The sequence below is a fragment of the Cetorhinus maximus genome, chromosome 9, assembly GCF_964194155.1.
Source record: "Cetorhinus maximus chromosome 9, sCetMax3.hap1.1, whole genome shotgun sequence".
In the NCBI taxonomy this organism is placed as follows: Eukaryota; Metazoa; Chordata; class Chondrichthyes; order Lamniformes; family Cetorhinidae; genus Cetorhinus; species Cetorhinus maximus.
The window spans coordinates 68,094,953-68,107,770 of NC_135887.1; the positions used below are offsets into that span (position 1 = coordinate 68,094,953).

Genomic DNA, 12,818 nt, shown 5'->3' on the forward strand with positions numbered 1-12,818 from the left:
CGTGTTGTCCCTCTAACCCCTCCCCGTGTTGTCCCTCTAACCTCTCCCCGTGTTGTCCCTCTAACTCCTCCCCGTGTTGTTACTCTAACTCCTCCCCGTGTTGTTACTCTAACTCCTCCCCGTGTTGTCACTCTCACTCCTCCCCGTGTTGTCCCTCTAACTCCTCCCCGTGTTGTCCCTCTAACTCCTCCCCGTGTTGTCCCTCTAACTCCTCCCGGTGTTGTCCCTCTAGCTCCTCCCCGTGTTGTCGCTCTAACTCCTCCCCGTGTTGTCGCTCTAACTCCTCCCCGTGTTGTCGCTCTAACTCCTCCCCGTGTTGTCGCTCTAACCTCTCCCCGTGTTGTCCCTCTAACCTCTCCCCGTGTGGTCACTCTTAACTCCTCCCCGTGTTGTCCCTCTAACTCCTCCCCGTGTTGTCCCTCTAACCTCTCCCCGTGTTGTCCCTCTTAACTCCTCCCCGTGTTGTCCCTCTAACTCCTCCCCGTGTTGTTACTCTAACTCCTCCCCGTGTTGTTACTCTAACTCCCCGTGTTGTCCCTCTAACTCCTCCCCGTATTGTCCCTCTAACTCCTCCGTGTTGTTACTCTAACTCCTCCCCGTGTTGTCCCTCTAACTCCTCCCCGTGTTGTTACTCTAACTCCTCCCCGTGTTGTCCCTCTAACTCCTCCCCGTGTTGTCCCTCTAACCTCTCCCCGTGTTGTCCCTCTTAACTCCTCCCCGTGTTGTCCCTCTAACTCCTCCCCATGTTGTTACTCTAACTCCTCCCCGTGTTGTTACTCTAACTCCTCCCCGTGTTGTCCCTCTAACTCCTCCCCGTGTTGTCCCTCTAACTCCTCCCTGTGTTGTTACTCTAACTCCTCCCCGTGTTGTCCCTCTAACTCCTCCCTGTGTTGTTACTCTAACTCCTCCCCGTGTTGTTACACTAACTCCTCCCCGTGTTGTCCCTCTAACTCCTCCCCGTGTTGTCCCTCTAACTCCTCCCCGTGTTGTCCCTCTAACTCCTCCCCGTGTTGTTACTCTAACTCCTCCCCGTGTTGTTACTCTAACTCCTCCCCGTGTTGTTACTCTAACTCCTCCCCGTATTGTCCCTCTAACTCCTCCCTGTGTTGTTACTCTAACTCCTCCCCGTGTTGTCCCTCTAACTCCTCCCCGTGTTGTTACTCTAACTCCTCCCCGTGTTGTCCCTCTAACTCCTCCCCGTGTTGTCCCTCTAACCTCTCCCCGTGTTGTCCCTCTTAACTCCTCCCCGTGTTGTCCCTCTAACTCCTCCCCGTGTTGTTACTCTAACTCCTCCCCGTGTTGTTACTCTAACTCCTCCCCGTGTTGTCCCTCTAACTCCTCCCCGTGTTGTCCCTCTAACTCCTCCCTGTGTTGTTACTCTAACTCCTCCCCGTGTTGTCCCTCTAACTCCTCCCCGTGTTGTCCCTCTAACTCCTCCCCGTGTTGTCCCTCTAACTCCTCCCCGTGTTGTCCCTCTAACTCCTCCCCGTGTTGTTACTCTAACTCCTCCCCGTGTTGTTACTCTAACTCCTCCCCGTGTTGTTACTCTAACTCCTCCCCGTGTTGTCGCTCTAACTCCTCCCCGTGTTTTCGCTCTACTCTAACTCCTCCCCGTGTTGTCCCTCTAACCCCTCCCCGTGTTGTCCCTCTAACCCCTCCCCGTGTTGTCCCTCTAACCTCTCCCCGTGTTGTCCCTCTAACTCCTCCCCGTGTTGTTACTCTAACTCCTCCCCGTGTTGTTACTCTAACTCCTCCCCGTGTTGTCACTCTCACTCCTCCCCGTGTTGTCCCTCTAACTCCTCCCCGTGTTGTCCCTCTAACTCCTCCCCGTGTTGTCCCTCTAACTCCTCCCGGTGTTGTCCCTCTAACTCCTCCCCGTGTTGTCCCTCTAACTCCTACCCGTGTTGTCCCTCTAACTCCTCCCCGTGTTGTCCCTCTAACTCCTCCCCGTGTTGTCCCTCTAACTCCTCCCCGTGTTGTCACTCTAACTCCTCCCCGTGTTGTCCCTCTAACTCCTCCCCGTGTTGTCCCTCTAACTCCTCCCCGTGTTGTCCCTCTAACTCCTCCCCGTGTTGTTACTCTAACTCCTCCCGGTGTTGTCCCTCTAACTCCTCCCCGTGTTGTCCCTCTAACTCCTCCCCGTGTTGTCCCTCTAACTCCTCCCCGTGTTGTCCCTCTAACTCCTCCCCGTGTTGTCACTCTAACTCCTCCCCGTGTTGTCCCTCTAACTCCTCCCCGTGTTGTCCCTCCTAACACCTCCCCGTGTTGTCCCTCTAACCTTTCCCCGTGTTGTCCCTCTAACTCCTCCCCGTGTTGTCCCTCTAACTCCTCCCCGTGTTGTCCCTCTAACTCCTCCCCGTGTTGTCTTTCTAACTCCTCCCCGTGTTGTCACTCTAACTCCTCCCTGTGTTGTCCCTCTAACTTCTCCCCGTGTTGTCCCTCTAACTCCTCCCCGTGTTGTCCCTCTAACTCCTCCCCGTGTTGTCCCTCTAACCTCTCCCCGTGTTGTCCCTCTAACTCCTCCCCGTGTTGTCCCTCTAACTCCTCCCCGTGTTGTCCCTCTAACTCCTCCCCGTGTTGTCCCTCTAACTCCTCCCCGTGTTGTCCCTCTAACTCCTCCCCGTGTTGTCCCTCTAACTCCTCCCCGTGTTGTTACTCTAACTCCTCCCCGTGTTGTTACTCTAACTCCTCCCCGTGTTGTTACTCTAACTCCTCCCCGTGTTGTCCCTCTAACTCCTCCCCGTGTTGTTACTTGAACTCCTCCCCGTGCTGTCCCTCTAACTCCTCCCTGTGTTGTCACTCTAACTCCTCCCCGTGTTGTCCCTCTAACCCCTCCCCGTGTTGTCCCTCTAACCTCTCCCCGTGTTGTCCCTCTAACTCCTCCCCGTGTTGTCCCTCTTACTCCTCCCCGTGTTGTCCCTCTAAGTCCTCCCCGTGTTGTCCCTCTAACTCCTCCCCGTGTTGTCCCTCTAACTCCTCCCCGTGTTGTCCCTCTAACTCCTCCCCGTGTTGTCCCTCTAACTCCTCCCCGTGTTGTCCCTCTAACTCCTCCCCGTGTTGTCCCTCTAACTCCACCCCGTGTTGTCCCTCTAACTCCTCCCCGTGTTGTCCCTCTAACTCCTCCCCGTGTTGTCCCTCTAACTCCTCCCCGTGTTGTCCCTCTAACTCCTCCCCGTGTTGTCGCTCTAACTCCTCCCCGTGTTGTCGCTCTAACTCCTCCCCGTGTTGTCCCTCTAACTCCTCCCCGTGTTGTCCCTCTAACTCCTCCCCGTGTTGTCGCTCTAACTCCTCCCCGTGTTTTCGCTCTACTCTAACTCCTCCCCGTGTTGTCCCTCTAACCCCTCCCCGTGTTGTCCCTCTAACCCCTCCCCGTGTTGTCCCTCTAACCTCTCCCCGTGTTGTCCCTCTAACTCCTCCCCGTGTTGTTACTCTAACTCCTCCCCGTGTTGTTACTCTAACTCCTCCCCGTGTTGTCACTCTCACTCCTCCCCGTGTTGTCCCTCTAACTCCTCCCCGTGTTGTCCCTCTAACTCCTCCCCGTGTTGTCCCTCTAACTCCTCCCCGTGTTGTCCCTCTAACTCCTCCCCGTGTTGTCCCTCTAACTCCTACCCGTGTTGTCCCTCTAACTCCTCCCCGTGTTGTCCCTCTAACTCCTCCCCGTGTTGTCCCTCTAACTCCTCCCCGTGTTGTCACTCTAACTCCTCCCCGTGTTGTCCCTCTAACTCCTCCCCGTGTTGTCCCTCTAACTCCTCCCCGTGTTGTCCCTCTAACTCCTCCCCGTGTTGTTACTCTAACTCCTCCCCGTGTTGTCCCTCTAACACCTCCCCGTGTTGTCCCTCTAACCTTTCCCCGTGTTGTCCCTCTAACTCCTCCCCGTGTTGTCCCTCTAACTCCTCCCCGTGTTGTCCCTCTAACTCCTCCCCGTGTTGTCTTTCTAACTCCTCCCCGTGTTGTCACTCTAACTCCTCCCTGTGTTGTCCCTCTAACTTCTCCCCGTGTTGTCCCTCTAACTCCTCCCCGTGTTGTCCCTCTAACTCCTCCCCGTGTTGTCCCTCTAACCTCTCCCCGTGTTGTCCCTCTAACTCCTCCCCGTGTTGTCCCTCTAACTCCTCCCCGTGTTGTCCCTCTAACTCCTCCCCGTGTTGTCTTTCTAACTCCTCCCCGTGTTGTCACTCTAACTCCTCCCTGTGTTGTCCCTCTAACTTCTCCCCGTGTTGTCCCTCTAACTCCTCCCCGTGTTGTCCCTCTAACCTCTCCCCGTGTTGTCCCTCTAACTCCTCCCCGTGTTGTCCCTCTAACCTCTCCCCGTGTTGTCCCTCTAACTCCTCCCCGTGTTGTCCCTCTAACTCCTCCCCGTGTTGTCCCTCTAACTCCTCCCCGTGTTGTCCCTCTAACTCCTCCCCGTGTTGTGATTCTAACTCCTCCCCGTGTTGTCCCTCTAACTCCTCCCCGTGTTGTCCCTCTAACTCCTCCCCCTGTTGTTACTCTAACTCCTCCCCTGCACTTGAGTTGTTACTATTACCGCTCACCTGTCTTGTGATATTAGAAATGTTTTTGTCTCCATATTTGTTTCTTTTGAGGAGGTTTCTCATTTTCCTTCAACAGCTTTCTTTTTTTATTTTTTAGCTCAAGTGTTGTGGCTGGACTGGTTCCTCAAACTGGACTGAAAATTTGATCATCCAGAACAGCACACAGAAACAGTTTCCCTGTTCCTGCTTCCAAGTGAATGCTACTATGCTGACTACAGGATTCTGTACGGGTGATATGAGCAAGCCTGTCAATGTGAGTGTTCCTACATCCTTAATGTTTCGATCCAATCTGTCACCTGAAATTGTCCTTTTTTCTGGACAGTACAGTAGATGAATTTCACAAGCTTCAGGCACATTCCACACATTGTGATAATTTGGAACTCAGAAGGCTGACAACAGATGTTGAACCTTCCTTACAAGAAGTACACTCCCAGGATGGAGGATACTACCTCATGGAGTCCATTTTCAACTTAACGTCCAACTGTAAACCTGGAGTTGTGATTGGCTCACTCATGTCAATCACCCTCCAGATTTCATTACCAAATTATCTGATCCATTTCCCCACACACAAACAGTAGCTGCAAATGTAATAACTACCTTTAACCTTCCACCAAATGCTTCCTCCGCCAAACACAACCCTTCACCAAACAGGACCCTTGGCCAAATGCTGCCCTCAGTCGAGCATGGCACTCTGTCGAACGTGGCCCTCGGCCGAACCGAACCTATCAATCACCCTTAAACTACTTTGGCTTTGAACCTCCTGCATCAGGAGCTCCCGCCACCTGGAACAACCTCCATCTTTAAACTGCTCCACCTTTTTAACTACCTCTGTGAAGAAGGGAGGACTTTACTCCCTCCTTTCAGTTCACACGTGCCTATTGGTTCCCCTCTGATGAACTAGCTCTCACAAGAAGCTAATCTGCTGCTCCACTGTCAGGATCCTGGGTGATGAACGTTATCCTTCCTGAGTGAACGGTGCAGGATTTCAAAGACAGGATGTGGAATATGAAAGCTGTAGTCAGAGCAGAAATAAGGAGCTCAGAACCTCTCCACCTCATCACATCCTGCACCTTCTAAAACCTCAGCCAAGCTCCTTCATCAAAGGGAAAGATGTATTTTCTTTGCTGCGATTCCAACTCTTCAACATTGAAAGCAAATGTGAATTTTAAATTAAACAAGGAGATCCATCAAAATGGTCCAGCACAATCCATTCCCGTTTTCTTTAGTACTGTTAACATACTTACTCTACTTCTTAATCTGGTACTCCCGGTAAGTAACTCCTGAGTGATTGAGTTTCGGGGATGATCTCAACTGCAGCTCTGAAAACCAGAGGTTACTCTCATTGCAACCTGGTGCTTACACTTGCAGGTGACACCATTCCTAGACTGAAGGTGAAAGCTTCAGGATGAACCTTAACAAAGCAGTTTCATGCTCCTCTCCTACAGAGAATGCTATCCCTGTTCCCTCAGCGAATTCCCACACTTTCAATCTCCAGATGGATATGAAAGGCTGTGAGAAATTCCTTGCAAAGTGGGGATGCTAGGAATGGATTCTTCCCACTTTTCCACACCATCTTCCAGGAATCTGGGAACCAGGACTCCTACTATAAACATCAATTTCAGTTCCAAACATGCAATACTCACTGTATTGAACATCACCTCCTGTATCCAGCAATTAGCAGAGTTAATCCAGGGCCCCCCTCCTCTTGTAATGTTCCTTTACTCACAGAAAAGCAATGCAAGACTCAAGAACTTATTGCCAACATCTCTCTCTCTCATTAAGGACATTTCCTGGCACAAAACTCAAAGGGAATGTCTGAGCGGTGTGTGTGAGAGATTGTTTTTTTAAATTTTTCCATGGGATGTGGGCATCGCTGGCTGGGCCAGCATTTATTGCGCATCCCTAGTTGCCCTCAAGAAGGTGGTGAGCTGCCTTCTTGAACCACTGCAGTCCATGTGGTGTAAATACACCCACAGTGCTGTTAGGAAGGGGGTTCCAGGATTTTGACCCAGCGACAGTGATGCAACAGCAACATATTTCCAAGTCAGGATGGTGAGTGACTTGGAGGGGAACTTCCAGGTGGTGATGTTCCCATGTTTCTGCTGCCCTTGTCCTTCTAGGTGGTAGTGGTCAAGGGTTTGGAAGGTGCTATCTAAGGAGCCTTGGTGAATTCCTGCAGTGCATCTTGTAGATGGTACTCACTGCTGTTACTGTTCGTCAGTGGTGGAGGGAGTGAATATTTGTGGATATGGTGCCAATCAATTGGGCTGCTTTGTCCTGGATGGTGCCAAGCGTCTTGAGTGTTGTTGGAGCTGCACTCATCCAAGCAAGTGGGGAGTATTCCATCACACTCCTGACTTGTGCCTTGTAGATTGTGGACAGGCTTTGGGGAGTCAGGAGGTGAGTTACTTGTCGCAGGATTCCTAGCCTCTGACCTGCTCTTGTAGCCATAGTATTTATGTGGTTAGTCCAGTTTAATTGCTGGTCAATGGTAATGGAGAAAGCGAGATGAGTGGGGGAGGTGTGTGTGTGTGTGAGAGAGAGAGAGAGATTGGGGTGCGTATGTGTGAGAGATTGGGGTGTGTGAGAGAGAGAGAGAGACTGGGGGTGTGTGTGTTGTGATTGGGATGTTTATATTTGTGTGTGTGTGAGTGAGATTGGTGTGTGTTTGGATATGTGTGAGTGAGATTAGTGTGTGTGAGGGATTGGGGTTTGGGTGTGTGTGTGACAGAGAGAGATTGGGGTCTGTGTGTGTGTGTGCGTGTGATTGGTTGTGTGCATGTGTGTGTGTGCATGTGGTTGGGGGTGTGTGCGTGTGTGAGATTGGGCGTGCTTGTGTGTGAGATTGGGTGTGTGTGTGTGTGAGAGATTGGGGGGTGTGTGTGTGGGTGAGATGGGGGGTGTGTGTGTGTGGGTGAGATGGGGGTGTGTGCATGTGATAGGATGCGTGTTTGTGTGCATGAGATTGGGGTGTATGTGTGCATCTGATTGGGTGCGTGCGTGTGTGTGTGCATGTGATTAGGGGTGTGTATGTGTGCATGCGTGTGATTGGGGTGTGTGCATGTGTGTGATTGGGTGTGTTTATGTGTGAGATTGGGGAGGGTGTGTGGTAGGGTGTGTGTGTGCATGTGAGATAGCGGGGGTGGTGTGTGTGTGTGTGCATGCATGTGATGAGGTGCCTGTGTGAGCATGTGACATTGGGGTGTGTGTGTGAGAGAGATTGGGGCGTGTGTGCGTGTGAGAGTGAGAGATTGGGGTGTGTGTGCGTGAGAGTGAGAGATTGAGGTGTGTGTGCGTGAGAGTGAGAGATTGGCATGTGTGTGTGTGAGAGAGAGAGATTGGGGGGTGTGTGTGAGATTGCTGCGGGTGTGTATGTGTGTGTTGTGATTGGGGTGTTTGTGTGTGTGTGAGATTGGCATGTGTATTTGAGATTGGCATGTGTTTATGAGATTGGCATGTGTGTGTGAGATTTGGGTGTGTGTGTGTGAGATTGGTGTGTGTGTGTGTGAGAGAGAGATTGGGGTGTGTGTGTGTGTGTATGAGAGAGAGGGTGATTGGGGTATGTGTGTGTGAGAAAGAGAGTTTGGGGTGTGTGTGTGTGTGAGAGAGAGAGTTTGGGGTGTGTGTGTGTTGTGATTGGGGTGTGTATGTTTGTGTGATGTGTGAAATTGGTGTGTGTTTGGGTATGTGAGAGTGAGATTGGTGTGTGTGAGTGATTGGGGCCTGTGTGTGTGTATGTGTGTGATTGGGCGCGCGTGTGTGTGTGTGTGTGTGACATTGGGGGTATGTGTGCGTGTGAGAGAGATTGGGCTATATATGTGTGGGAGAGAGATTGAGAGATTGGGGAGTGTGTGTGGGTGAGAGGGAGTGAGAGATCGGGGGAGCGGTGTATGTGTGTGTGTGTGAGAGAGATTGGGGGGGTGTATTCGGGAGTGTGTGTGTGAGAGTGAGAGATTGGGGGGTGTGTGTGTGACAGAGAGAGATTGGGGCATGTGTGTGAGAGAGAGAGATTGGTGTCTGTGTGTGTGCGTGAGATTGGGGTTTGGGTGTGTGTGAGTCTGAGAGAGAAAGAGAGAGATTGGGGTGTGTGAGAGAGATAGGGGTCTGTGTGTGTTTGTGCGTGTGATTGGTTGTGTGTATGTGTGCATGTGATTGGGGGCGTGTTTGTGTGTGAGATTGGGTGTGTGTGTGTGGCTGAGATGGGGGGTGTGCATGTGATAGGGTGCGTGTTTGTGTGCATGAGATTGGGGGTGTGTGTGTGCATGTGATTGGGGGATGTGTGCGTGTGATTAGGGGTGTGTGTGCATGTGTGTGATTGGGGTGTGTGCATGTGTGTGATTGGGTGTGTTTGTGTGTGAGATTGGGGGTGTGTGTGTGCATGTGGTTGGGTGTGTGTGTGTGCATATGAGATTGGGTGTGTTTATGTGTGAGATTGGGTGTGTGTGAGATTGGGGGTGTATGTGTGTGCGTGTTTGTGCATGTGATCAGGTGTGTGTGAGCATGTAAGATTAGGGTGTGTGAGAGATTGGGTGTGTGTGTGTGCGTGTGATTGTGTGCATGAGATTGTGTGTGCGTATTATTGTGGGTGTGTGTGCATGTGGTTGGGGGTGGGTGAGTGTGTGTGTGAGATTGAGGTGTGTGAGAGTGTATTTGCATGTGATTGTGTGTGCATTAAATTGGGGGTGTGTGTGTATGTGCGCGCGTGTGATTGGCTTTGTGTGCGAGATTTGGGTGTGTGTTGGTGTATGTGATTGGGTGTGTGTGAGAGATTGGGGTGTGTATTTGTGCATGTGATTGGGTGTGTGTGTGTGTTTTTTAAGAACATATGATATAGGAGCAGGTGTAGACTCTGCAGCCCATTAAGGTTGCTCCACCATTCAATACCACCTTGGGCTTCAACTCCACTTTCCCGCCCACCCTCCATATCCCTCAATTCCACGAGAGACCAAAAATCTGTCTATCCCAGCCATAAATGTATTCCACGATGAAGCATCCACAGCTCTCTACAGTAGAGAATTCCAAAGATTCACAACCCTTTGAGTGAAGAAATTTTTCCTCATCTCAGTCCTAAATGATAACCCCTTATCCTGAGACTGTGCCCTGTGTTCTACATTTCCCAGCCAGGGGAAACAACCTCTCAGCGTCCACCCTGTCAAGCCCCTTCAGAATCTTGTATGTTTCAATGAGATCACCTCTCATTCCTCAAAACTCCAGGGATCCATCTACTGAATCTTCGCAGTATTGCCTCCAATGCAAATATATCATTGGTTAAATATGGAGTCCAAAACTGCACACAGTTTTCCAGATGTGGTCTCACCAAAACCCTCGACAACTGTAGCAAGACTTCTTTATTCTTGTACTTCAATCCCCTTGCAATAAAGACTAATGTGCCATTTGCCCTCCTAACTGCTTGCTGTACCTGTCTGTCAAATTTCTGTGTTCCTTGTACGCATTTCAACATCAACATCTGCGAGTATCAAATCTTTTAAAAAGTTTTCTGCTTTTGTGTTCTTACAACTAAAGTGAATAACCTCACATTTCCCTACTTTATACTCCATCTACCACCTTGTTTCCCAGTCACTCTAACCTGTCTGTTTGCAGCTTCTTTGTGCCCTCCACACAGCTTCCATTCCCACCTAGCTTTGTCTCATCAGCAAACTTAGCCATTAATATTGAATGTAAATAGCTGAAGCCCTAGCACTGATCCTGACGGCACTTCATTGGTCACAGACTGCCAACTTGTAAATGCCCCATTTATGCCTACTCTCTTCTTTCTGTCTGTTAACCAATCCTCTATCCATTCTAATATATCACTCCCAACTCCATGATTCCTCAGGTTGTCTATTAACCTTTTGTGTGGTACCTTATTGAATGTCTTTTGGATGGGTATCTGGTTTTAACATTTCTACATTTTTGAGGCAGATCCTACCTAAAATAGAAACAGAACTGAAAATAAAAACTGAAAGGTAAGCAGAGAAGCTAAACATAGAAATAAAACAGGACTTCCTAGTCTCTTAAGTAAATCAGGAGCAAGTTGAGGTTGGGAAATTGAAACTAAACCTTGGTGAAAGATTTAAAAGGACACAGATCAGTCCAAGCTGGGCAGTAGAAGTTGATGAGTCCATTGGTGTAGAAAAGGCAAGATGAAGACTCAGAAGTGGCTCAATCCAGAATCTGAGAATAAGCAAAGAGAATAAGTTTCTGCAGCTGTTTCTGTTACTTGGAGATAACAATGATGGATCTACACCATCCAGACTGAGTTAAGTACCTTCAAAAGACGTGTGTCACTTGTGGTGAAGACTGTGCCCGTGGAACTTGGGTTGGTTGTGCACTGCTGTGGGCTGGGGATCAGACTAGCTCCTAGAAAGGAAGGAACTGAAATTCTTCATGAGGAAAACAGAGTTTGAAGGACTTTGTGACTGAGTGTGATCACTAAAATCTGAGTGGACTGTTGAGCCAATTTGTAAGATCTGTCTTATTTGTATCTGCTGTGTAATTTGTAATTCATAGTTTATTTTCAACAATAATGTGCCTATTAATTCATATTTAACTCATGTTAATTCAAGATGTCAGAGTATAGGATAATTAGTATTTAGTGTTTGCTTTGTGGACTCTTGTATAGAAAAAAATTCTTCTGTTTTAAACAGTGGAATCCCGTGGCTTCATTCTTTTGATAAATAAGTGGGATTTCAATTTTTGTCTATGTTAAAAAGTAATTACTGGTCTCTACCAAGATTGTAACTCCAAGTATACTACATTTACTGATCCCCCTTTATCTATCCTACTAGTTACAGTTTCAAAAAAACTCTAATAAATTTGTTAAACAGGATTTCCTTTTCTGCCATTTCTTCATTCCCCATAACTTCTCCAGTCTCTGCTTCTAAGGGACCAACAATTACTTTATAGCTCCCGCTTCCTCTTTATATACTTGCAAAAGCTCTTACAATCTGTGTTATATACCTGGCTAGTTTACTCTCATATTCTATTCTATCTCTTTTTATCAACTTTTCGGTGGCTCTTTGTTGATTTCTAAAACACTGCTAATCTTCAGACTTACTATTACTCTTCACAACATTATAAACCTCTTAATTTCATACTGTTCTTAACTCCTTAGTAAGCCACAGATGGATCTTTCTTGCTGAGTTTTTGTTTTTCAGTGGAATGCATTTTTATTGAACATTTTGATCTGTTTCTTTAAATGTTCCTAACTGTTTGTGATTGAAGTGTATCATTTTCAAACTTGATGTGGAATTCAGTTGTATTATGATCACGATTTCCCATGGATCTTTTACTATGAAATTGTTAATTAATCCTGCCTCATTGCATAACATTAGACCTAAAGTAGCTTTATCCCTGGTTGGTTCCACAAAATATTGCCCCAGGAAACTGTCATGAAACTGTTGTGCTACAAACTCATCTATCAGACCACCATTGCCAATTTGATTGGTCTAGCCTATATGAAGATTAAAGTCCCCCACAGCTATTACATTGCCGTTTTTACAAAATCTGACAATTTATTGTTTAATGCTCTGTCCTATTGCTACTGTTAGGGGGCCTACAAACTACTCTGGTATTCCTAATCTCCACCCATACTGATTCTACTTATTGATTTTCTGAGCCAAGATCCTTTCTCACGAATTTCATTATGTCATTCTTTACTATTAGGGCTACCCCTCCTCCTTTTACATTTTGTGATGTTGTGTAACCTGGTCACCATTTAACTATGTCTCTGTAATAGCGATTAGATATAAATCATTTATCTCTATTTGTGCCACTTGTTCATCTATCTTATTGCTAATGCTCTGCATGTTCAAATTTCTCATTTGTTTGACTACTATTCCTTGCTCGCTGATCCATTATTATCAATAAACTCTCTGCCCCTTCCTATCACACTCAGCTTGTTTTTACCCACATTGATATACATTTCTATTGCCACAACTTTTAGCTTTAGATTTCTAAACACTAACCCTCCTCTCCCTCTGTTTGTTTAAAGCCATTTTTCCCCTAGTCTGACCATATTTGCTGGAGCACTCAGGTTTGTATACCCTGTCCCTTCCTGTCACACTCCGGTTACCATTACCCATATCGCTAACCTGCATTAATGCCTTGCCCTTCCTCTTTAATTTTCCAAATCTCCCCTCATGTGAACCCTTCCCTCCATTATTTAGTTTAAAGCCCTCACTACAGCCCTACTTATACAATTTGCCAGGGCACTGGTCCCTGCACATTTCAGGCGAAGACCATCCCAACGGTACAGCTCCCACTTTCCCCAGTACTGGTGCCAGTGTC

General features: G+C 48.3%; 1 protein-coding gene and 1 long non-coding RNA gene across 3 annotated transcripts in view; one reads left to right on the forward strand and one right to left on the reverse strand.

Moving 5' to 3' along the window:
• Window positions 1-12,818, reverse strand: part of LOC144684701 (uncharacterized) — a 466,848-nt gene that overhangs the window by 189,959 nt on the left and 264,071 nt on the right. The window lies entirely within an intron of this gene.
• Window positions 1-12,818, forward strand: part of cd82b (CD82 molecule b) — a 113,923-nt gene that overhangs the window by 87,174 nt on the left and 13,931 nt on the right. For both annotated transcript variants that reach the window (XM_078548821.1, XM_078548822.1), the window contains one exon: window positions 4,627-4,782. In XM_078548821.1, coding sequence (XP_078404947.1) covers window positions 4,627-4,782 — 156 coding nt within the window. The remainder of the gene's footprint in view (window positions 1-4,626; window positions 4,783-12,818) is intronic.